The 27,169-nt window shown below is 39.0% G+C and overlaps 1 protein-coding gene across 3 annotated transcripts in view; it reads right to left on the bottom strand.

Annotated features, from left to right (window-relative positions):
* The window catches only part of UGP2 (UDP-glucose pyrophosphorylase 2), a 65,902-nt gene that overhangs the window by 2,184 nt on the left and 36,549 nt on the right, over positions 1 to 27,169 (bottom strand). For all 3 annotated transcript variants that reach the window (XM_038551427.1, XM_038551426.1, XM_038551428.1), the window contains exons 4-9: positions 8,483 to 8,668; positions 7,141 to 7,274; positions 5,187 to 5,484; positions 3,970 to 4,167; positions 3,256 to 3,498; positions 391 to 495 (exon numbers count right to left, since the gene is read on the bottom strand). In XM_038551427.1, coding sequence (XP_038407355.1) covers positions 391 to 495; positions 3,256 to 3,498; positions 3,970 to 4,167; positions 5,187 to 5,484; positions 7,141 to 7,274; positions 8,483 to 8,668 — 1,164 coding nt within the window. The remainder of the gene's footprint in view (positions 1 to 390; positions 496 to 3,255; positions 3,499 to 3,969; positions 4,168 to 5,186; positions 5,485 to 7,140; positions 7,275 to 8,482; positions 8,669 to 27,169) is intronic.

The following is a 27,169-nucleotide window of genomic DNA, read 5'->3' as shown; positions in this document are numbered from 1 at the left end:
AGTTGTCATTTTTTTTCTGCTTTCATTCAAACAGTCATTTTTGGTGAGCTAATGTTATTTTAACAGTGATTCTATTTTAAAGACTGTCATTTCAGTAAATTGGTACTAGTTACGTTATTTACTAGTGTTTGCTTTCCATTTGAATGCTATATTCCAGAGTTCCTATATACAACAATTGTGATTGTATTTTAACTATGTTGTATATCTATGGAAGACAGTACTAATACTAAATACTGTGGTAGCTATTTCATTTTAACAATGTATTTATGTCTTCTAAACACCTAGTATAGTCTAAGAGGTATTCTTTAAAATAAAGGTAAATTTAGGAATAGAACATGAAACCTGTTTTGTAAAGCTGTAAGAACTGTAATTTTCATTAGAACAACACACCTTTAGTGAAACATTCTTGCCAAATGTCACATCTCCTGAAACTGTGAGGTGATCCAATTCAAGCATATCTGGTATACTTTCAAACCTTCTCAGATAATCCTGAACCTGAAAGAAGCAAATTGTTTCAAAAATGGGTTAACACAAAAACACCGGGATTAAATTAACAAACTAGTCTAACTAAACTGTGGAAACATTCTGTGTATGGCCGAGCTCAGGCCCTCCAGGGGAAGAGCCTTTTATTAAGCACTTGCTATATGCTAGATCCTGTGCAGCATGGTCCGTCCCTACAATCAAGCAATTTATACACCACTGAGCAGACTGGGTATCAGTAAGAAGATAACCAACATGCTAAAAGCCCAATGAGTAGTTCAAATAATCTGGAGGTTAGTTAGAAAGAGCTCGTCACTGAAGTAAGGTAGACGAGCTGGGCTTTATGTGATAGGCAGGATTCAGAAGAAGTGCAGTATCTCATGCACAGCAACAGCACAGATTATCATTACAAATGATGCAGATCTTTTGCCTCTTATTTCCTTAGATTTGTAGGCACTAGAAATCGTCTTAGAGGCCTTGTTCCCTATTTTGCTAAGAAAATTAGAAGCAATCTGAAAAGTTCCACCGGTTCCTCCCATAACCCACTTGCCCCCAGCCCGCTACTCTGTCCCTTCCTAGTACCCAGTACTGGGCTTGGACAGTTCCTCCAGCTGAAGGCCAGGCCTCCTTAGGGCCCAGAGATGTTGGCCAGTGATTCCTTCTCCCTCTGACTGCATCAGTTCCAGTCCGTGCATAAACATCCCCAAAATTCTTCCATCTTTAAAAAGCAAACAAAAATCTTTCAAATCTTATATCCTTTTCTATCTATGGCTGCCAATTGTTTTCTGCTTTTCTTTAAGGGCAAAATTCTTAAATTAGTTGTTCACCTTTGTATCTCTAATTTCTCTTATTCTTTGTTAAATCCTTTCCTGTCAGGCTCTGGAACCTCTGTACTGATAATTCTACTGGTGAATTCTCATTGCTCTTGAACCATTCCTGTTGAATTAGCAGCAGCACTTGACACAGATGATCACTCTTTCTTGAGACATTTTCTTAATTTGGGGCTTTCAGAACACACACATTTATGGTTTTCTACCCAGCTCCTCAGCAAGCTTTGCTGTTTCCTCCACCTCATCCCCATCCTCTAACTCAGACTACCTTAGGGCTCAGTTCTTGGACACCTCTTCCCTGGGTGACCCCTATCTCACGGCTTTAAATACCAGCTGTACACAGAGGACTCTCAAATTTACCTGTCTCTTCCACATCTCTCCTCTGATCTAGAAAGAAAATAAATTTGAAGTTCTAACCAATACAGTATCTCTAAAACTTAACTCCCCATCCTGCTCCCCTTTAGACCTAAACCTACTTCCCCCATCTCCATAAATGGCAGGAGATTCCATGCTTTCAGCAGTTGCATAGGCTAAAAGCCCTGGAATCATCCTTCTCTTACACTCCCATCTAGTCCAACAGCAAATCCTGTAGGTATAACTTTCACAATATCTCAAGATCGTTTTTTCGGTATTTCCACTGCCATCACCGTGGTCAAAGCCACCATTTCCTCTTGTCAGGATTCCGCTCTGATTCAACCCTCGCTCGCCAGATCGGTAACTTCACCCCTTAGCTCACAACTCTGATGGTTTCTCATCCACCAGAGGGGGGAAAAGCCACCCACATTCCCAATCTCCAGTTGCAAGGTTCTACACATTGGGACTGTTCCCCTCTCCGACCCCTCCATGTCTCCCTTGCTTACTCTGCACCTGCCATATTATGCTCTGTAAAGTCTCTAACACATTCTTCCCCAGAGCAACTTGCCAGCGTCCACTCAGCCCCTGTTCTCAAAATAGGGCAGCTAAAGTCCTGATGTCCTGCAGGGTACTGTGGAGGCTAGGAAGCGAAGGGAGGGGTGAGATGAGGTAGAAAAATGGCTGGTGGTACCCTCTCCCAGCTCAGCTCCAAAACAGGGAGAGTCCTAAGATGCCTGATGTTATCCTGGAAATTGCAGCAGCCACAGTACCCAGAATCTTCCCCAGCAAACATATGAGGCAGAACCTGCTTCCACACCAGGTGGCACGAAACTTCAACCAGGACCAGAATATGCCAGGAGGGCCTCGCAGGACTCCACACCAGCTGCACAGGCTCACTGGGTCCCCCTCCATTAACCTCACAGTATTTCATGTGATGCAGTGTTCTGAATTCCACTTTGCATGCTAGGGTCAGGTCCTCCTATACTTGCCACTCCCCCTGCCTGGAATGCTCTTCATCCCAGATGCCTGCATGGTACACGCAATTTCTCTGTGAGACCATCTCTGGCCACCCACTGTAAAATTGTACCCTGCCACACCACCCACACATTCCTTACTCCCGCTCTTTCTCCATAGCATTTTCTACCATGTGCCATACTATACATTTGCCTATTATCATTCTTACCCCGCTAGAATATTCATGAAGGCAAGGATTTTAGTCCATTTTACTTACTCCTAACTATCCAGCACCTAGAACACTGCCCACCACATGGTAGGGGCTCAGTGTTTGTTAAACCAGAATTTACATTCTCCCACTGCTGAAAGCAGTAAATGGTTTTACAAGAGACAAAGTAAAATGTCCCCAAATTAAACATTTTTTCCTACTCTTTAGCAACCAAATTTCAAAAGTGAGTTACGTCTTTATCCTCTATGGTTGATTCCCTTTAAGAGATCAAAATCAAAGACACAGGAATGTAACAGGTCAGCAGGCGAGACTGTAATTAGACCCCAATTCATATCATTCCAGTCATTTTTATACTTAGACATTTAAGAACCACAAATCCACATGTGTACCATATCTCTAACTACATACCTTGGTAAAAGAACTGCCTAATTTAACCAAGGGTACTGTAGGAAATTCCCGCTTTTCACTCATCGTCAAAGATCCCGCATTAAGGCTATAGAGGTTTGACATCACAAGTAAGAGATCTGATGTGGTTTTGACAGGTAGAAAACGGCTCCGAGGAACATTAATACCGAGCGAGTTCTCAAAACTTTTAATGGCAGCCCCTACTGCAGTTTCTAACTGAATGACGTTCAGGCCTCCATCCAAAGTCTGTAAGAAAGAAAAGGGGCCCGGGGGAGAAGAGAAAGAGGTTTTAACAACTTAGTTCCTTGTGGGCTAGTTAATGTTTGGGAAGGAGACAGGATCCTGACAAGTGACATTTAAGCAAGTACCTACCGCATGCCAGGTGCTTAGATGTACATGGTCTTTTGTTCAGCATCATAACTCCTGTTTAGTAACGTTTCCATTTTACGATATAGAACCGAAGCTTTGCACAAAACTCATGCAAGATGCCTGAGGCCAAAAGGCCTTGAAGTGTCAGAGCAATGAGTGCCAAGGCTTAGCACACTAAAAAGATGGGTGTGGACCCTGAAACACAGGGCCAGGCGCTGGAGTGACTTACGAGGCACAAAGGAGGAACCAGTGAATAGATGGGCCAGAGAGTGGGTAGTGGGATCTGTGCACAGCCTACCTACTGTGATCTCAGGAACCAGGGAGACAAGAGCTGCACCTCAGGCTTACCTTGGGATTCACAATGATTTCCATATCAATAGCATTTTGCTCCTGCAGTCTCTTAACTGCTGCAAGAGAGATCCAGAGGTTGTTTGTGTTGAATATTTTGAATTTTGATACAGACTTGAACTCATCCACATGAGCTTTTGGCACTTGAGCGATTTCCACGAGTCTCAACTTGCCTTCATACTGGGTGAGCGTCCCACCCTAGAAAGGCAGAGAGGAGTGTTTGAGTACCTCCACATCTCTCCCAATCCCAGCCGTGCCACACTACTGCCAGTCTATGGAAGTGGTAGAGAAAGGACATTGGTAAAATCCCCCAGAAATAAAAAGTTTTGGCATGGATTCCATCAGGGACACACAGCAATAGACATATAATGGTAGAACCAAAGGAAATATTCAGGTTGTCATCCTAACTGTATGCCCGCCCTCTTGTCCATAATAAAAACCCTGAGAGTACATCAGGGTCTGCCTCACTTTTTGAAGGTCTAGGGGAAGCCATTCCCTCCAGTTCCCAAACCACCATCCATTACTAACCCACTAGTCCTACTACCTCAGACCCTGCTCTGATTGGCTCTACAATAAGTGAAGAAAAGGGAAGATACAAATGGGTGAGAAGTGACCTCTGAGTCATGATGCCTCAGCAGTGCGGGGAGAGGAACATTCACTCGTTTGCAAGAGGCATAGAACCCAGTCTAGGGAATGACCATGTTAGTATTCTCACACCGCCTGTTCTCCTATTCCTTGGGGCCAAGTAGTAAAACCTTCTGTACCATTTCATGACCACTAAACAAAGAATTTTTTTTTGCAACTGCAGAGATATTAGAGTGATAAAACATATATATAGAAATGCATAGGTAGAAACAGAAATAATAAATTTTCTCTAAAGGAGAAAAATAAATGCACATAAGCACCAGACTAGAAGAATATTAAAGGTTTGAGCAAACACTGAAAGTGTTTTCACTTATCTTGTAAATATACATGGAACTATTTTCAGTTAAAATCACCCATATAGATTATTCAACAATACTGTTCAATCTCAATTTACACAGTTATGACAGGTGGAACTTAGGGTACTCTACGGAACACTATCTCACTCTCTTATGTTATTAAGTGGATGAATATGTTTTACCACTGAAACTTTCCAATAAAAAAAAAATTCTGAACTACAGAACCTATGCAGTGTGAAGATGTGAATCCCCAAACTGCTTCCTCTCAATATTTACCTTTACATCTGCACGTGTTTTATTTGTGACTTCCATGACAAATTCACAGGGTTTTCCATTGGGTGGGTTCATTAGATGATTAAGAATATAAAGATCCACAGTGGCACCCAGATTATCTATGTTTGACACAAAAATATACTCTTTGCCTTCTCCTATAAGGGTGTCGAGCAAACCAGAGTTGTAGAAACTGGCATAAATATCACCATGACCTGGAGGGTACCAAGCTTCTGTATTTTCCCCTGAGTATGAGACATCCTTTGCTACAGGCAGTAAAGATTCTTTATTAATCCTTGGGTACCTTTAAAAAAAAAACAAAAACAAAGTCTTTTTCAGTACCAATTCTGTAAAGCAATCCAGACCTTCAAGTAAAACAATGAATTTAAGGTTAAATAAAACTTCCCTCCTCTTCAGTCTATCAACAGTTTAATCAGAGGCAAATCCATTTAAGAAAATCTCTTATCTGTGTTGTCCAACAATCAGTCTCCTAGATCATTATATTTGCTGCAAAAAAAGATTTCCATCGCTATACAGATGGGAGGACACCTCGTATTTTTAGGATATACAGAGATTTTTATGGCTCTACAAGACGAGAGCTACATTAAGTAAATTTCTCAAACTTATTTGGTCATGGGTCTGTTCTTTGGTCATGGAATTGTTCTTTTCCCTCTAGATCTATTTGGAAAAATATGCCCATTTCTACAAACAGATATACTCGGGGGGGGGGGGGTGCTCTTTCTTTCCCAGAAAATCAACAGCAAATCAGTGCTCAGGGACACCTGCTCCCAACTACTAGCGAGAACATGTGCCAGGGCTGGTGGTGGGGAGCGAGGGAAACAGAGGAGTGAGCTCCGTAACAGACCAGGGACCACAAGATGGAGGCAGAGCACCTGCAACTTACAAAGTGTCCATGAAAAAATAGTTTAAAACAACAATATAACTTTTAGAAACATCTGTTCTGTACAAGTTCATATAGACCCATATTCAGTCTTTGATGGAAGACTTCCTTCCCCAGGTGCATGGGCTTTATCAGAATCTGTCATTTGAATTCCTTTCTACAGGCCACCTGGAGACGTGCAGGTTCTATTCCAACCACCGCAATAAAGTGAGTCGAATGAATGTTTAGGTTTCCCAGGGCATCTAAAAGTTCTGCTTACACTATACTGTAGTCTATCAAGTGTGGAGTAGCGTTATGTCTAAAAAAATGTACATGCCTTGATTTTAAAAAGTACTTCATTGCTAAAAATGCTAACCATCTGGGCTTCCAGCAAATCATAATCACTGATCACAGATCCCCATAACAAATACAATAATAAAGGACAAGTTTGAAATATTGTGAGAATACCAAAATGTGTGACACAGACACAAAGTGAGCAAATGCTATTGGAAAAGTGGCACCAATACCAGTAGACTTACTTGCTCACTGCAGGGTTGCCACAAATCTTCCACTTGTAAAAAACAAATGCAGTATCTAAAAGGTGCAACTAAAGTGCAATCAAACAAAGTATGCCTGTACTTACTTTTCTTTCCTCAAAGTAGAAGATTTTTTTCCAGGATTTATTAAATTTCCCCCAAGCCTATTCAGGATGTTGAATAAACTTCTTCCCATATGAAAGAAGGTTATCAATACTGTAGAACATATAAAAATTTTCATAGACCCACGCGGAGCCCAAATATGCCCCCAAAGAGCAGAGACCTAGGCCATCCTTAAGTATTCTGGACGTGGAACAAGCAGACTCTCCCTTAGGAGGTGGAAGTTACAGAATCACAGAGTGAATATAACAATCACCCATCAATGAACAAGTGTGCAGCCTTGAAAGACACTGAACATTTGCAAACCTGAGGTTTTGGTACATGCACATCTTGAGGCTACTCTGTTTAAAACAAGACAAAGAAGTCTTTGTTTCCCAGGAGGAACACCCTCCAGACTTTTTTTTTTTTTTTTTACTTATTGTACCTGCTTTGATTAAAAGTGTAGATTTTCACACGACAATGATTGTACTTCTGTAGTATTTTTTTTGTATCTTCATCCGTGTTAAAAGAGTTCATTAGAACAAGAGGAACATCTGTATTGTAGGTTTTGTTCAAATGCTAGGGAGGAAAATAACAATCAGATTACCCAGACCTACTTTTCTTTCACTTAAAATTATAAAACTGGTAATAGTTCATCACAAAGTATCCAAAACCATCACCTGTAGCCAAATATAAATATTTAGCATAAGCCAGACACTGTTAAGCAGTTTACCATGTACTTAGTCATTAAATCACAACCCTATGAGACAGAAACTATTGTCTGCATATACAGATGGCTAAACTAAGGCCCAGAGCGGCGGCAGGTCAACAGCAGAGCCAAGAACCCCCCCACCCGCCAGCCCCCCGGCCTCCACACACAGTCTGACTCTGGAGCGCCCGCCAGGGCCTTGTGGCCTTCCTGGACAGGCAGATGCTGACTAAGCATTTACCCTGTGCCCAGAGCACAGTGGGGATGAAAGTACAGATGTTACAAAGACCTGATTTCCTAGTCTCGGGATTAATGCCAAGAACTGTGAAGAAAACAGGTTCTCAGAAGTCAGACAATCCTGTGTTTACACAGGGAATCTTGGGCAAGTAAATCAACCTCTCGCTGTGCCTTGATTTCCTCACCTGTAAAATGGGGATGACAGTAAAAGAGTACTTATCTTACAGAGTTGTTGAAAGGAACAAATGACTCAGTTCATGAAAAAAGCTCAGAATAATACTCAGTGTGCAGTGCATGCTAGATAAATGTCAGTCGCTGCTGCTGCTGCTAGTGTTACTGGTGTGGTTAGCCAGCACCGTACTGGACACTAGAAATAAAGAGATGAACAAGACTGGCCCTGGCGAACTTGTGGTCCACGACTAATGACTATCCCTAAGAGAGCAATCAAGGACGGTTCTTAGCATCCGTGGCCGCCAACCAGATACGGAAATTCTCCGCCCCCCTCCCAGAAGGAGTTAATAAAGCCAGATCACCCCAGCTATGATGAAGGCTGCGCCACTAGAAAGAAAGGCAGGAGAGGAGAGGGAGATCAAAGGAGAATCCAAAAAGATCCAGAGATTTCAACAACCACAAATGCTATTTAAAGATCAAAAGCTTTTATTGTACTCACCTTAAAGATCTGCCCTTGGGAACACCAAACCTTTTTATATACTAATAAAGAAACTAAGGATAGCAAGCTTCTTGACTAGCTCAAATCCACATCTGTTATTTTATACGGTAATATTTCTAATGACCTAAAACTGATTTTAGTGGTTCATGGAAAAGGCTGAATGTCACTCACTTCAATTTGCTGAACGGTCAGATCCAAAAAAGTATTCTCATTCCTCACACCGATCAGACTTTTGGGGCCTTTGCAGCCCATGCTGGTTCCCAAACCACCGTTGAGTTTCACCACCACCAGCTTGTTCAGCACAGAAGATATATTATCAGGTAAGCCCCTGGCCTTTATCTTTTCATAGGGTTGAATCTGAAATTAAAAAAAAAAAAAAAAAGTTACACAATTCAAATAGCTTTATGAGAGAATTAAAATCCAATCAATCTCAATTATTTTCGTGTGTCCTTAAAGAGCTTTGCTTTTCTCCATGGGAAGTTTTAACTGCATTTCCTTTAGTGTCACAAGTCCTTCCGATACAAAATCAAGTACTTACTTACTGGCAACTTTTCTAGCACAAAGTAGTTTAGTGGTTCACTTCCATTACAATGGAGGAAAAATTACAGTCTGGCTGGTGATAACATCTAAGTTACTTGGACTACCTTTAAAAACTTAGAATTCCCAAGTTGTACCAATATAGTAAATGGGGTATTACAAAACTCATCAAATATGTAAATATTTCTGGTGTAGTACAGATCTACTTCAGTTCTGGTGAAGTACATATATGATCATAAATTATTCCTTCTCCCAAAGGAGGCAAAACACAAAATCAAATGTTCTTTGCCTTTCTCTTCCATTCACCAGCAAGTCTGCCCTTCAGAGGAAGAAGGCGGCATGGGGTTGTGGTCATACTTCTAGGTATGTAACAAGGATAGAATTCCTTATGAATCTGTCAGGCATCACTGAATGGAAGATCATACTGGAAAATTGTGTTCTCAATACTCTACTAAATACCCTGCTGGGGTAGGAAAGGCAAGACCTGGGTTGGAGAGAACCCCCTCTTCCCTGCACCCTTGTCTATTTCTGGGAGCACAGAGCATTACTCTGCAACTTCTTCCTCCTAGAACAGGAACAGCCACATAGTGGGAGCCCAAATTCTTTTGTTCAGAGCAGAAGCACAAGCAAGTCTAAAGATCTTATAGCAAGAATGAAAGCTTCTGAAAAGATCACAGTATATTCTCTAACCTTCTATGGGACTTTTTTTTTTTGCATTATCCTTCTTTAATGCAATACATCATCAAATGTACCCTTCATCACAATGTACGACATCCATATAGTCAATACTCACCATGAGGTTTTTTTTTTTTTTTTTTTTTTTTCTACCTGTAGGGGCTGTGTGGATGGGTGGTGGATGAAGTCTGTAATTAGGAAAGGAGTTGATGGGCTCACAATCCAACGATTAGGTTGTGGAGGCAAAAATCCCTTTATAATTGGTCAAACACACATACATGTCGTATGTATGTCTACTGCTGCCCACACAGTTTTTGCTCTAAGCAGTTCTTTCCACACAAACTAGTCTGAGACTCATTTCCTCTACCCTGCAAGACACTCTGTTAATTGCTAACTGCAAATGAACGCACTTTCTGCTTTGTGTAAATGCTGAGAAATAAACACTCTTCTCTAAGACTCTCCACTGACTACCACCCCTAGTTATCACTCACTCTGAATTATTTCCTAATATGGTAGGATTGCCAATCTTCCTGGTAAGTGCCACTAAGCAGTCTTCAGGAGTCATTCAAGCTTGAAAGGGCTGGTGACAGACTTGTGGGCACCATGGCCATCACTGCCTGCTGCGTAAATACTGGGATGCTAACCACCAAGGGAAAAAGGGGGGAGGGCAGGAAAGAACAAAGATTATACTAGTTGCTTCCCTGGCAGCACTTGGTCCAGGTGAGGACAATACATGGATGATAACAACTTGGATACCCAGCACACAAAGTGCCCGTGGCCCAGCTGGCATTCCTTGAAGGATGTTTTGACTCCATTGCCATGAACACTGTTTCTTCAGCATGTCAAAGAAACTAGTAATATTGTTTGGGAGAAAAAGTCCCAATTTAAATGTTATACTACTAGAAAAGTAAGAGGAGATAACAGAGCTGGAGCTTGTCACCCTAATATAACATGGCAGCTTATAATCCTTTCATCAGCAGAGCTGTTGAAATCAACCAGTCACTAAAAGGAATGCCACTGTGATATAATGGCTTCAAACAGCCTATTATTAGATTGGGAGAATTTCTCGGGCACATTACATTTACTCAAAAGTGTTAGCAAATGGAACCGAGCCAATTATCTTCCAATTATCTTTTAAAAGCCAAGAATTTCTATTTAGCAGTTACTTTTGACTTCCAAAAAAGAATCTGATATTTACAGAGGGCTCAAGGTGTGGAAATCAATTTAACTGAAACTCCTGAGGTTCATGCATTCGTTGTAGGTAAAATTATTAATTTAGAAATATTTTTACGTATTTAATGCTTCCTTTAATATACCTTTAAAAAAACAAAGAATTTTTCTTCTACATATGGTGAGACAGGCCTACATTTTCCAATTTCACCTTAAAGATTTTCATTATGAAACATCACACATATAAGTTTATAAAATATATACAGTTGAAAGAATAACCTAAATAAAAGAATACTGCTGTAACTTAGAAGCCTCCTTGAGTCGATCCCTGGCTACATTCCTCTTCCACCCCTAGTGGTAACCACCACCTTGACTCTTACTGTCTAGTTTTACCCCCTATGTATGTACCCATAATGATAATATTTTACTTAATTTTGTCTCTAAACTTTGGCTTCTTTAATTCAATGTTTTACCTAAGAATAATTCACATTAGTGCATGAAGCTATAATACATTCACTTTTCACTGCCATCTAGTATTCAATTTATATACCATTAAAAGAAACAAAACTGTCATTATTCACAGATGGTTTTATATATAGAAAGTCCAAAGACCCTACACATTATTAGAATAATGGGAGCATAGCAACACTTAAGATACATGGTCAATATTTTAAAAACCAAACAACTACTTTTAGAATCCCTGGGCTCTGCTGGTGGGAATGTAAAATGATGTGCAATTAAAGAAAGTATAGGGGACCCTTGGGTGGCTCAGCAGTTTGGCACCTGTCTTTGGCCCAGAGCGTGATCCTGGAGTCCTGGGATCAAGTCCCACATCAGGCTCCCTGCATGGAGCCTGCTTCTCCCTCTGCCTGTGTCTCTGCCTCTCTTTCTCTCTCTGATATACATAAATAAAATCTTTAAAAAATAAAAAATAAAAATAAAAAAAATAAAGTACAGTGATTCCTAGAAAAGTTTTAAATAGAATACCACAGGATCTACCAAGTTCACCTCTGGATACATACCTCAAAGAACTGAAAGCAAGTTCTCAAAGAGATATTTGTTTACTCACCTTCATAGCAGCATTTATTCACAATAGCCAAAAAGTGAAGCAACTCAAACATCCATCAACAGATGAATGGATAAAACAAAATGTGGCATTCAATAGAAAATTATTCAGCCTTAAAAAGGGGAAGAAATTCTGACATATACTACAACATGAACGAACCTTGAGAATATTGTTACAGTAAAATAAATCAGTCTTAAAAAATGCAAATACTTGTATGATTCAACTTATAATTGGTACCTAGAACAGTCAGACCCTACAGATAGAGAGTAGAGGGTAATTACCAAGGATTGGGGCAGGGAGGCATGGTGAATTGTTTAATGGGAACAGTTTTCATTGTGTAAAACCAAAGAGTTCTGTGAATGTACTTAACACGAACGAATTGTATGCTTAGAAATGCTTAGAAACGTTTAAAGATGGTTTAAAAAGATGAGACATTTCTACAAATATAAAGAATTAGAAACAATTGTTTAAAAAGTTACCTTTTACTACACTGTCAAAAATAACAAATTTCTAGGAACAAATCTAAAAAAAGATATGCAAGCATTCTACACTGAATACTTTATAAAATGTTTTTGAGAAAAATTGAAAGACAAAAAAATTTAGGGATGTATCTATCATGTTTATAAACTAGAAGACTTACTAATGTAAAGATGTCATTTCTTCCCAAACTGATCAATGCAATCCTAATCAAAATCTTAACAGTTTGTGGAAGCTGACAAGTCAACCTAAAGTGTGTATGAAAAATGAAAGGGCAAAGAATAGAAAAGACATTCTCAAAACCACCAAGTTGGGAGAACCAGCTTTGTGACAGACACTATTTTTTTTTTTAATTGTAGTAGCATAAAATTTGGCATCCTAACCATTTTTAAGTCTACAGTTCAAGTATTATGTGTATTCATATTGTTGGGCAGCCAATCTCCAGAATAATTTTCATTTTGCAACACTGGAACTATATTCTTTAAAAAACATGTCCCCATTCCCCCCTCCACCCAGCTCCCAGCAACCATGCTTCTAATCTTCTGCCTCTGAGTCTGACTACTCTCTAGCGACCTCATACAAGTGGAATTCTGCAGTGTCTGTTTGTGAATGACTTATTTCACTTTGCATAATGTCCTCAAGAATCAGTGTGCCTTTTAAAATGCAACTTATAAAAAAAATAAAAATAAAAAATAAAAAAATAAATAAAATGCAACTTATATGTTTGAGAATATTCCAAATTAATGCAGCTTTTCCAAGAAAAGGTCCATATTTAAAGTTTATTTGTATGTATGCAACATATCTGGGAAGAGGGGACCTGGTATGAAGGACTGGAATACTGGTTGACAAATCTATGACAAACTGAGTCTTATAAAAGTTATGTGTTCCATCTGCAGATATTAAAAGTGGAATAGGATACAAGTTCTGAAGTCTCAGTTTAGTAATCGGAAAACGGATTCTTTTTACTTGAATTTATCAAACAGTACATCCTAACTTTGAATTAAAAAGCTAAAGGATGAAAAGATTACTACAAGCAAAACCACAGGTCTAAAAGTATAAATTTAAGAAAATGCTGCTCTTCAGATACATGTGAAAACAATGCAGAACAGCAGGACTTGGGTTTCAGTCATAATTCAACAACTGTGTTCTAAATTTCCTAGTATCTCTAAGGGATAAGCAGCCTATCTTAATCATTTCAAGGGAAAACCTACGGAAATATAAATATAAAAAGATTTCTTCATAATTATGTAGTCAAAACATCAAGAGGATGGCACTTTTTTTCAGTCACTCACTAGACCTAGTGCTGTCCAACAGAACTTTCTGCAATTATGGAAATGTCTTATTTGTGCTGGCCACATGTGGCTGCTGAGTACTCGAAATGTGGCTAATGCAAACTAAGGAGCTAAACTTTTCATTTTGTTTAATATTACTGGAAATCAACACACATTGGCTAACGGCATGTGCAGTTCTGGATGGTCTATTAAAAAAAAAAAAATCAACCAAGGAATGAGAATTACGTTTTTCACTTTAATATAACTCTGCCAGGATTTTTTTGTTCAGTGTAATCTTTTTTTCACTTTATTAACACTGACATCACAAGACATTCGACTAAACACACAAAAAGATAAGCTAAACCCTAGTTTTCCTGGTCTTCAGTAATCAACATCCCATTTATACAACAATGCATAGTTGAGAGCTTTTTACTAAGATACAATGATGTTCAACTTCAGTCTCAGAATTTGAGCAAATAATCTGTATTCAGCTTTAGCTTAACCCTCTCGAAGGCTGAATGCCAACCCTTCCCATATCTTATCATCTTAGCAACATCAGCAATTCAAACAAGGCATGCCATTAGGATTAATGTCAATATTTGGATAATCCGTTTCAACTTGAGGTAAACATTCTAGATGTAACTTGGGGTTAACGTCAAATTTCATGTACTGTGAATGTTGTTCCAGTCTAATATAAATGATTACTGTAAGAGTAAAAAATGCTACATTTTATAAGCTGTTTTTGTGTACAACAATGTCTACAAATATTCAGTTAAATTGGGAAACTGACAGTAAATATAAAAATTAAATATGTAGGATATCTTTAGGAAGAACAGAATTTCCTTTTTGAATCAACACATGTTTATACAGATTTACAGAGCAAAATCAAGTGAATAATGTAAACTGAATTATAACTTAATTCTAACCTTTAAAGAAATGCATGGTATACTAATAGGCATAGCGTTAAAGTGAGTTTTAGGACCCATGTTTAATTTTTAGCTATTTATTTCCCTTTCGATCATGAGTCTTTAAGAAAAAACACTAACAGGAATTTTCCACTTTCTGTGAAGATGAATTAAAAACCAAATGTCATCTTATGCCTAAAGTTTCACCAGGAGAAAAAAAAAACTCGAAAATCATATATATTCAAGATAAATCATCTTTCATCCACACACCATAAAGAATATGAAGTTCATGAAAAGTATTTACAGAAAAAGTCATTTTGTTCACAACAAACTTAAAAACATGCATTTTATTAGAATACTTTAAGAAGATAATTCTTTAATGACTGAATATTTTGAGACTAAATAAATTTTTTCTTGTATCCCAAAACCTCTCTAGGATAGTGATAGAAGTGTCAGGCCTCACAGTGATTTTAATACTAAGCCATTTTATTTTCAGACAAAGATGTATCAACTATACTTTTAATTCAAATCTCCCCAAGCTTGGTATCTTAAAAACTTGAGTTTAAATTTTAAATGTAATTCTGAATTACTTTTCAAAGATTTCGTATGAAATAAAATGAGCTGATTCCTACATTACATCGAGTTCCAAAATCGAGTTAATAAAGACTTTTGGGCACAAGCCCAGGCAACTCACAAGTAGAAAGACTTGTTTACCATCCAGTTAAGTGGCCAGAATTCTCTGTGAAGTGCCACATTTAGAACCCTCCACCCCACGATGAGTGGGCAAGGAGTCACGGTACCTCTATAAATGTCAAGGAACCATGGTTCTTCGTGAGGTGCTTTCAGTAACACCCCTCGTCTTGCTCTATCTCATCTTTAAAGCAGCTAATTAAAAACAGGCTTCACGGAGGAACTTGACTGTTAAGAGGATGGAGCAGAACTATGAAGGGAAAAGGAAGAAGAGTCACAAGGTCTGAAGTAACAGTTGTGACGAGGGAAGAGATGTCCAGAATGGTTAGCTTAAGTGTTACTGCTGGAAACCTTCATTGGACTTTTTTCACTTATGTTTCGTGATTTATATCCACCCCACCCTCACAGAAACAAACACATACACATGTGCAAAGAAAGGTACAACCATTAGATTCCAAGAAGCCAGGACACTTTCTATCTAAAGTTTATTACAGGTTAAATTAGGCAGTAAGCAGAGCTCTCCATCACATAAATCACCTTTATGCCAACACAAGTTCTTTCTGTTGGTGGTGCTGTCCACACCCTCACCAGGGACCTCAGCAAGCAATCCCACAGAGCTCTGTTTAGTTCCACAAACCAAGGGGATCTGTGTTAGAAAGTTGCTTGGCAACAGCTGAAGTTACATCGGATACACCTAAGTCACAGAGACATTTTTAGACCAGCCCCTCACTTTCCTCTTCTCGGCTGCCCCAGGAGAATGCACAAAGACATCTACTCATGCAAAGATGGATGCTGTTTGGAGACAACAGAGAGTACCACGCACTGCCAGACACGGCCTCGATGTTACTCTGACTTGAGCACTTTAATCAATCAAGAGAGCGATTTTTATGCTCTCAATCCTGCTCCTCTCATTTCTCTTTCTCCCAGACATGAAGAGAGTTCAGAGTTGTAAGAAGACCTCTACTGCAACTAAATACACAGTAGGGCAACCACCACAGGTGAGGTGGAGCAAACCCCATAAGGCTCCTTGCAAGACATACACAGAAGGCTGGGCCACTCATGCTCCCTCCTCCTGGGAGAAAAGAATTGGTCAAATACCTAATCTCCTCTGGGCAGTGAACAAAAGAAAGTAGTTGGCAATGTACTGAAGAGCGTGACTTAAACGAAATTCTTCCCTATAGGATGTCAATCTAGTTTTCTGCAGAAACTGAAATATTTTTTAAAGATCTTTTAAAAACAGTCTACCATGATCTGATCCTTGCCAAGTCTGTTCACAACTTAGTTTCCAGTTAGAAGAAAAGCTGAATTCATCACACAGTCATGGACACACTGTTCCCATTACCAATAGTATAACCCAGTTCTTGGTAGCATATTTGTGCTATTCCTGGAGGCAGTGCCAAATATCCAAAACAAGCTAACAGTACCTGCCCTGTTATGGTTCACAAGGGTATGATTATTGCACTCTGAAAGATCTTTTTTTTTTTTCAACAAAAGTAAATTTGCCTGAAAGAAAATGAACCATGTAAATAGTAAAGCAAGTTTGGAATGATGCTCCATATGTACAGGAAATAGTCTAAGAACATAAGCTTATTCACAAACCCTTCCTGCATGGTGTCTGTGTGCCAAGTAAAGTGCTAAGGCACTTTCACATATTGTCTCTTCGTTTCACATTTCTAAAGATAATGACTAAGATCTGGGTCATCTGAAAGCTCCCACACATTAATGACATAGCTAAACCACAGGGTTTTTTTTTTCCACTAAGGAAAAACGGACACATCGTGTACATTATCACATGGTCCACCAGCAAACTCACCAACAGCCCCGCAGCCACCAAGAGGAGTTCAAACCCTATTTCATAGGGCGAATAAAAACCAGCATAGATGGGAACAACCTCAACTTCCTGCCACCAGATGCTCAGAACCTGCACCCCCATCTTTGCTTCTTCCCTCCTCGCTTCTGATTACAAGAGGCTGTCTTCCACCCTAAGGCAAGCTCTCTGCCAGGGCCCATCTCAAGAATCTATGTTGACCATCAGCCGGTCTCTGGCAGCTTCTCCCTCTCTATTCCTTTCCATTAACATAAACATATTCAACACCTGCCATCTAAAAACCAAGAAAGAAAACAACAGTGCATTTACTCGCTCATGCTTTTCTACACCGACATCCCTTTCTTCTCCCTCTTCTTAGAGGCAGGACTTCCTGGAAAAGGTGCTGCACTCACCTGTTTCCTTACCTGTCACTCACTCACCCACTGCAATCTGGTCTTTTCCATGGTTCAGTGAACTGCTCTTAACAAGGTCATCCACATCCTCTTAATTGTGAAATCCGATCAGTGACATCAATTCTCTTGTGCACTAAGTGGCATCTGATGTAACTGCCCACCCCTTCTACCTTGAAATGCTCTCTTCTTGACTCCTGAAACACTACATTCTATTTTCCTCCTCTTTCTGCCTTTTTCAAACCCATTCTAGGTGGATCTCCTTTCCCCAGGCAATCTGCTCCAATCCCATGGCTTCATTCATTCACTGCTGTCTCTATGGCACCAAGACAAACTCAGCTGCTAAACCAGACTGTTCACATCCGATCAACGACCAAGACCTGTGAGCCTCTTGAAACTGTCCCTGCTTCCAGTCAGCATCCCACTCACCTCTCAACTGTGTCACTGCAGTGGTGGGCTTTATGATCTCCAATCCTCCTTCACCTTGCAGGTGGCAATCTTTTAGAAAAGAACATTTGAACATGTTTCTCTCCTAATTACAGCATTCACAAAATATGACATGGCATGGCAGAGATTATTAGCTGCCTACTCCAACATCACTTTTCCCCTTCCACTTTAGAAGCTTGATTTTCAGCTGGGCACACCACCATCCCAAATAAAAGATCGCATTTCCCAATCTTCCTTGCAACTATTTGTGCCAAAGTTGTGATTAAGTGGAAGTGAAAGATTTCCAGGAAGTTTCTAAGAAAGTGCAGGGGCCGTGCCCTTCTTCCTCCTTCCTCCTGTTTGGAACGGAGACATGCTGACTAGAGTTCATTCAAGCAGCCATCTGGGACCATGAGGAGATATGCTAAAGATGGCAAGAGTGGCAAGACTGGGAAGCCCAGGTTCCTGATGAGCACCATGCTGCCATACTAGCTCTGAATTGCCTCTCTCTAGATTTCTTATTCTGAGTTTCACTATTAAATGTAGCTGAATCTAATTCTAACTGGAAGACATGGTTTGTGAGATGCTTGATGATGTGGACCTCTGTGCCTTGCACTTTTCCCTCTCCTGTTCTCCCTGACACGCTGTGCTCCAGGAACATGGAGCAGTGAGTTGACATGCTGTATCTCTTATTTGTAGGCCTCTGCATTTCCCCCTCCTCATGCAACTTCACTTCACTAATCGCCTTTCCTTTATCCTCCACATCTCAGTTCAGACCAGCAATTCTCAGGCCTTATGAGCTATCAGGCATGGATTCTCAGACAAGTGCAAATACCACCCCCTCCCGCCCACTAAAAAACAAAACTTTTTGTATATAATTTACCTTACTCCTGTGGAATTTCATTTGCCCAGTATAAAAATAATCCTTATAGATGCTGTATTTCACGATGAAAGTTTAACACAAATAAAGCAAAAATAAACTTTAACTCTCTCCAAACTGAACTTCAACGAGAAGGCTTCTGTTTGGCTTGAATAAAAAGCTGACACTGTGATAAGGTATGAGAAGATTACATGGATCCATCTTTAATTGCCATTCTATTCTGACATTTCTTTTTTATGATCACAAGTACTGAAAACCTCAGCTCTCTACAAGGCAACTTCTCACAGCTTGCTCTGTCAGTTGAATGTAGGCTTGTAATAGAAACACCTAAATTCTCCAAGAATCTGAGAACTCGGTGGCTCATGATATTTCCTTTGTCTTCAAAAGTCAATAAGGTCCTCTTTGGTGAAGTCTGCATCACTCATGCAGGATCACAGCATCTTCAATACAAAGCTCACAGAGGCAGAAGAGTTACAGTGGTATGTGGTGCTCACTCTCCTCGGCAGCAGTACGACTAGAAGTGCTGGCTGGCATCACAGATGCTATCTGTGCACCAAGACTTCTCTTCCAACACAAATTTTGCTTGGCTTCTTGAGAATTTTATCATTTTAAAAACATTTTCAGAAAGAATTCATAGTAATTCTCTCAGGGCACCAGCAGGACACATAATGGATGAAAACCAGTTGTTGGCTGAACTGAGAAATGTCTGAAATTGCAAGGACATGATGGAGCTGCTGTTTCCTCCATGACCTGATTCAAATCATTATAATGAACTATAACAATTCCAGCATGAATGGTACCATCTGATAAAGACTACTGCAGAACTGAATGAGGCAGTACAGTACACAGTGGCTGAGAGCACAAGCTTTAATGCCAGGCTGCTTGGGTCTGAATCTTAGACTCGACTGTTTATTATGGCCAGTAATTTAGCTGCTCTAAGCCTTTTTCATCTTCATTGATTTTTTATGAGGATAAATGAGATAATGCATGTGAAGTGCCAAGCAAAATGTATAGCCCACAGTAAGAGCACCAACGTTGGCTAGAATTATCAATGCACCACTGACTCAGACACTCTCTACTCCCACTCCATGTATTAACATTTCTGAGATGAGGATGTAGCATATACTCAATGGGATCTTAAAACCAATTGGTTGCCCTATTTTTCTTTCTTAGCAGTACCCAAAAGGTGCACCTTATACCCAATGGCACAAATTTGATAAAATATGGTGCTGAATTTCTCTCTCTGCTCCAAATCACAAACCAGCTTAATGATCTCCCAGGTACGGGCTTTACCCAAAGTCTCTCTCTCCAGTTATGTTTAAGCCCGAGTCTTTACGACAGGGTTCAAAAACTTTAGTCTTTGGGGGCAGCCCAGGTGGCTCAACGGTTTAGTGCTGCCTTCAGCCCAGGGCCTGATCCTGGAAACCCAGGATCGAGTCCCACATCAAGCTCCCTGCATGGAGCCTGCTTCTTTCTCTGTCTGTGTCTCCACCTCTCTCTCTTTCTCTCATGAATAAATAAAATCTTAAAAAAAAACAAAAAAAACAAAAAAAACTATAGTCTTTGGAACAATCGAGTCTGCCACCTGTCTCATAAATTGCTATTGGAACACAGCCACTCTCATTAGTTTACATTTCTATGGCTGCTTTCGTGCTACTGTTGCTGAGCTGAGTAACCATGACAGAGAATGCATGCCAACAAAGTCTAAAATATTTACTATTGAGTCTTTTACAGAAAGGGCCTGCCAAACCCCAGTTTAAAACAATCTTCTGAGGTGAGAAAAATACAAGTTTTGATAATATTTCTGCCTTTTAAAACTTTGCTTCTTCTAAAATGGCTCCATACTACCCGACACCTTCTCAGGTTGGCCGTAGAGGTATGATCTCCTTTAGGCTACACTGGCTCTGTGCTTCCACTGGCAAGAACACTATCGTATAACAATCACCCAGGTTTTTTATCTCCTATTTGTCCAGCAAAGCAAAAGCAAGGACATGTCATTGGTAGCAGAACTCAGGCAATTTTCAAAACAACAGAAAGAAAACCTAAGATTAAAAATGTCTCTTACCACTTATATAAAGTTAGAGTAGTTAAATTTATAGAGACAGAAAAAATGGTGGTTGGCACAAGTTGGGCAGGGCGGGGAGGAGAATGGGTGGTACTGTTTAATGGGTACAGAATTTCAATTTTTCAGGATGAAAAAGTTGTGGAGATTGGTTGCACAACCATATGAATATATTTACTACCACTAATGCATACACTTAGAAATGATCAAGATAAAAAAAGATTAAAAAAAATAATCAAAAAAAAAATAATAATCAAGATAAATGGTACATTTTATGTGTATTTCATAACTAAAAGCATTAAGAAACTTTTAAGTGCTTTTTGTGGGTGTTATGTGTGTGGGCACACATGTATACCCCATCAAGGTGTCTAAGGACCACAGAGCAAAAATATCACTTCCTTTAGAAGCCTTTTATGGCCCTCATACCCCCAGGAGTGGATCGGACACAACTCCTAATTTCAAGTACTACCAGCTTCTGTTAATAGCAATTATTACACTGTCTCCATATTGTCTCCTCACACTCCCTATGTGTTCCACGACTGTAAACTCCACAAGGAAAGGAAATGCCGGGTGATGCCCCCCTGCACCGTATTTGTCACCTTCACCTGTCAGGCTTCTTGGTGGCACTCACATATCTGTGAGTAAGTGAGTAAATGAATGGAACAAATAGAGATTAATATTAATAAGTGAAATCTGTTCTTGGAATTTTTTTCTTTTTAATGCTAAGTTTAAATCAAAAGTGGTTTAACCACTAAATAGAAACCAGATTACAAACCCCCATTATTTTAATTCAAGGAAGAAGTACTGGATCAGCATACATCATATATAATTTTGATAAAGAAAACATAAATCTAAGACTTTGCATAAATAATGTTTATAGGCCATATTAGTAATTATAAAACAATCTTTCTGTGATAAGTAAGCAAATAAAACAATCACATAATAAACAGCCTGGAAAAGTACATTTCCTAAGAAAATTATTTTGTCTTCTTCTGCTTATAAATTATAAAAACACAAGGAAAACTATCAAATCAAGCTAGCTATAAATAATGTCCTACATCTTTGGGGTTTTTCAAAATTATTTTTAATTATTCTAAAGTAAATAAAACTGTGGACAGGAAAACAGGACAATTTTTCCAATTGTAGAGGGAATAAGCTGAATCCTCATGTCCAAAGGCAAAAATTTTAAGAGGGGATAAGCAAACACATCCTTTCAAAGACCAAGTCAGGAATCTTGGCACCAGCATTGTTCTCTAAACAGTTACTCTCATCAGCATCAAGCCTGTAACTTATGCTCAGTATCCTTCAACACAATCTGCTACATCAGGGACTAATGTTAGCCCTAGTAAAAATCTCAGCAAGAACTATTACCAGGAGACAATCATAATAGTCACTTATTTTCACCCTAAGTCTCATGTTGCCCAAACTTAAATACCATGCCTTTTTGTTATATAAAGATAAGAATCATAGGAATTACTATAAGGAAAAGGATAGTTCTATATTAAATATTTTAAGCAATAATACAAATAGCCAATGGAAAAAACCAACCTAATAATCAAAAAAATAAAACTTTAAAGATATTTTTCATCTTCACCAGCAAATATTCTTTACAGCAATAGTATTTCAATGTTTTAATAACTGCAGTGAAACTGGCAATAAAATAGGTATAGATCTTTACTCAATATTAATTAAGAGAGGCCTTTCCCATTTCCACCTACCCTATCTAAAATAGCATCTCTACTGCTTATTCTCTGTATCCTGTCTCATCTTTATTTTTCTTCATGTCACACATCACTATTGGAAATGACCTTATACATCCTGTATTGTCCACTCCACCACTAGATTGTAATCTAGAAATGAAATGAGGGTAGGGCTTTGTCGGTATGGTCCTCTACTATTTAACTGGCACTCAAAAAATTGCTGTTGAGCCAATAAATTAATAGAAGGGGGCAAACTGGTATACCCTTCTGAAAAGCAATTTGAAATATCTAACAAGAAACTTTAGAAAGTTCATATCCTCTGAAAAAATGCCAATTCTTGTTATTCTTCAAAATAAATCAGAGATGCAAAGATTTATGTATAAATATATTCATCACAGGATTTTAAAATTTAAGTTCAATTCATTAACATATCGTGTATTATTAGTTTCAGAGGTAGAGTTTAGTGATTCATCAGTGCACATAACAATGCCCAGTGCTCATCACATCACGAGCCTTCCTTAATGCCCATCACCCCTTTAGCCCATCACCCCACGGACCTCCCCTCTAGCAGGTGAAGAGTCTCTTATGGTTTGTCTCCCTCTCTGACATCATCTTATTGTTCCCTTCCTTCCCCCTATGCTCCTGTTTCTCAAATTCCACATATGAGTGAAGTCATATGTCTTTCTTTGATTGACTTATTTAGCTTAAAGCCTCTAGTTCCATCCATGTCATTGCAAACGGTAAGATTTCATTTTTTGATGGCTGAGTAATATTCCAGTGTGTGTGTGTGTGTGTGTGTGTGTGTGTGTGTGTGTATGTACACCACATCTTTATTCATTCATCTGTAGATGGACATCTAGGCTCTTTCCATAGTTTGGTTATTGTGGACACGGCTGCTATCAACACGGGGGGTGCAGGTGCCCCTTTGGATCACTGTGTTTGTATCCTTTGGGTAGATACTTACTAGTGACAATTGATGGGTCATAGGGTAAGCTCTATTTTTAACTTTTTGAGGAACCTCCACAGTTTTCCAGAGTGGCTGCACCAGCTTGCATTGTCACCAGCAGTGTAAGAGGGCTCCCCTTTCTTCACTTTCTCACCAACATTTGTTGTTGGAATTGTGATGCCGCCACCACCATAATGTGATACCAACTTACCTTTGGCTATTTTGGGTATTTTCTGGTTCCATAGAAATGTCAGAATTATTTTTTCCAACTCTGTGAAAAATATTGATGATATTTGATAAGGATTGTGCTGAATGTATACATTGCTCTGGGTAGCACAGACATTTTAACAATATTCTTCCAGTCCTCCAAACAGGCATGGGATGTTTTTCCATTTCTCTGTATCTTCTCTCAATTTCTTTTATAATTGTTCTATAGTTTTCAGAGTACAGATCCTTTCTTTCTTTGGTTAGGTTTATTTAGGTATCTTATGGTTTTGGGTGCAAACATAAATGGATCGATTAATTTTTCTTCTGTCTCATTGTTAGTGTCTAGAAGTGCAACTGATTTCTGTGCATTGATTTTATATCCTCTCACTTTACTGATTTCCTATATGTGTTCTAGCAATTTTTGGGAGGAGTCTTTTGGGTTTTCCACATCACATCATATATGAAGAGTCAGAGTTTGACTTCGTTGCCAATTCAGATGCCTTTTATTTCTTTCCGTTGTCTGATTGCTGAGGCTAGGACTTCTAGTACTATGTTAAACAACAGTGGTGAGAGTGGACATCCCTGTTCTGTTCCTGACCTTAGCAGGAAAGCTGAAAGCTTTTGAAAGTTGATAATGATATTTGCTGTGGGTTTTTTGTACATGGCTTTTATGATATTGAGATATGTTCCCTCTACCCCTACACTATGGAGACTTTTAATCAAGAAAGGATGTTGTATTTTGTCAAATGCATTTTCTGCATTTATTGAGAGGTTCATATGGTTTTTACCCTTTCTTTAATTAATGTGTTGTATCACACTGGTAGATTTGCAGATGTTGAACCACCCTTGCAGCCCAAGGATAAACCCCACTTGGGGATGGTGAACAATCCCCTTAATGTACTACTGGATCTTATTGGCTAGTATCTTGGTGAAAATTTTTGCATCCATGTTTATCAGGTATATTGGTCTGTAATTCTTTTTCGTGAAGTCTTTGTCTGGTTTTGGATCAAAGTAATGCTGACCTTAAAACAGCCTCAGAAGAATAGGTATTAATTCTTTTTTTTTTTTTAAGATTTTGTTTATTTATGGTAGAGAGAGAGAGAGACAGAGAGAGACACAGAGGCAGAGACACAGGAGGAGGGAGAAGCAGGCTCCACACTGGGAGCCCGATGTGGGACTCGATCCTGGGACCCCAGGATCGCGCCCTGGGCCAAAGGCAGGCACCAAACCGCTGAGCCACCCAGGGATCCCGCAGTAGTAATTCTTTAAATGTTTGGTAGAATTCCCCTGGAAGGCCATCTGTCCTGGACTCTTGTTTGTTGGGAGATTTTTGATGACTGATTCAATTTCTTTGTTGGTTATGGGTCTGTTCAATTTCCCATTTCTTCCTATTTCAGTTTTGTTAGTTTATATGTTTCTAGGAATGTACCCATTTCTTCCAGATTGCCTAATTTGTTGGCATATAGTTGCTCATAATATGTTCTTATAATTGTATTTCTTCAGTGTTGACTGTGATCTCTCTGATTTCATTTATGATTTTGTTTGAGTCCTTTCTCTTTTATTTTTGATAAGACTGGCTAGGGGTTTATCCATCTTATAAATTCTTTCAAAGAACCAGCTCCCAGGTTCATTAATCTGTTCTACTGTACTTGTTTTATTTCATTGACTTCTGCTCTGATCTTTATTAATCCTCTTCTCCTGCTAGGTTTAGGCTTTATTTGCTGTTCTTTCTCCAGCTCCTGTAGGTGAAGGGTTAAGTCATGTATTTGAGACTTTTCTTGTTTCTTGAGAAAGGCTTGTATTGCTATACACTTCCCTCTTAGGACCACCTTTGCTGCATCACAAAGGTTTTGAAGAGTTGCGTTCTCATTTTCCTTTGTTTCCATGAATTTTTTTCATTGTTAATTTCCTCGTTGACTTCATTTTTTAAGAGGATGCTCTTTAACCTCCATGTATTTGTGTTCCTTCTAAATTTTCTCTTGTGACTGAGTTCAAGTTTTAAAGCATTATGGTCTGAAATATAGAGGGAATAATCTCAATCTTTTGGTACCAGTTGAGACCCGATTTGTGACCCTCTATATAATCTATTCTGAAGAATGTTCCATGTGTATTCAAGGAGAATGTGTATTCTGTTGCTTTAGGATGAAATGCTTTGAATACATCTTTGAATACATTTTGGTCCATCTGGTCCAGTATGTCATTCAAAGCCCTTGTTTCCTTGTTGATCTTCTGCTTAGATAATCTGTCCATTGTGTGAGTGTGGTGTTAAAGTCCCCTACTATTATTGTATCATTATTGTGTTTCTTTGTTATTAATTGATTTAATTGGCTCCTCCTGTCATGATCCAGGAGTATTTTTCTTTTTCTCAGCTTTAATCTCCATCATTTTGTCTTCTACTCTCTTCTGCCTCATTTATCCTAGCAGTAAGAGCCTCCATTTTTTATTGCGTCTCAGTAATTGGCTTTTTGATTTCAACCTGATTAGATTTTATTTCTCCAGTAAGGGATTATCTACTGTCTTCTATGCTTTTTTCAAGCCCAGCTAGTATCTTTATAATCCCTGTTTTGAATTCTAGTTCTGACATCTTACTTATATCCATATTGATTAAATCCCTGGAAGTACTGCCACTTGTTCTCTTTTAGGGTGAGTTCTTCTGTCTTGTCATGTCATCAAGAAAAGACTAGATGAACAAGAGAGAAAATACAAAAACAGCAACACCACCAGAAAAATATACACTGAACAAATCAAAAGAGAACAGAAACTCCCTCTCCCACAAAAAAAAAAAAAAAAAAAAAAAAAGAGAGAGAGAGAGAGAAAATAAAATCAAACAGAAGGTGAATAGAACAATAAACTAGATCTTGGTATATTTTGGTCTGTTTGTTAGAAGAAGCTAGATCCCAAAATAGGAAAGCAAGAAAAATTTATTTATATATATAAATTAAGTATATATATATACATACACACACATACACACAAAGTTGAATACAATGAAAGGAAGCCAAAATTGAAAAAATATATATATAAAAACATAAATGTAAAAATGAAAATTAAAAGACTTAAGAAAATAATTGATAAAATAGCTGGAAAGGAAAAAATATTTTAAACTGAAAGATTAAAGAAGAAAAAACTACAAATGCTATATACTGTTTTCCCCAAAAAACTGGAGTTTGCAGTTCTTTATGATTGGTAAACTTGGTATTTGCCAGATGTTCCTGCTGGTCTTCTGGGGGAGAGGCCTGTTGTGCTGATTCTCAGGTGTCTAAGCCTGCGTGGAATTACACGGCCTTTGCCCCCTTACGCTATGGCTCAGTGTAAGGGGCTCTGGATAGCTCTATGTGTCTTTTGTTCCCTGAAGGCTTTCAGCACCAATTTGGAGGATGAAAATGGCAGTGCCCTGATCTCTACTCCCTGAGCTGAAAACATGTGTCCCCACTCTTCAGTGCACTCTCACAAAAAAGGAGTCAATTGCTCTTGTCTCCCTGGTTTCCTTCTGAGCTCTGTGTTCACCCAGCCTGTGACTGGGCATTTTTATCTGAGGCACTCGAACCCATTTCAAGTCTTTAAACTTTAGACTCCTAAGGTACTCACCCACACAGCTCCTCCTGGGGGTCTCCGTGCGGTTCAGTCAC

This window comes from Canis lupus, chromosome 10 (assembly GCF_011100685.1).
Source record: "Canis lupus familiaris isolate Mischka breed German Shepherd chromosome 10, alternate assembly UU_Cfam_GSD_1.0, whole genome shotgun sequence".
NCBI lineage: Eukaryota > Metazoa > Chordata > Mammalia > Carnivora > Canidae > Canis > Canis lupus.
This window is presented reverse-complemented; position numbering and strand designations above follow the sequence as displayed.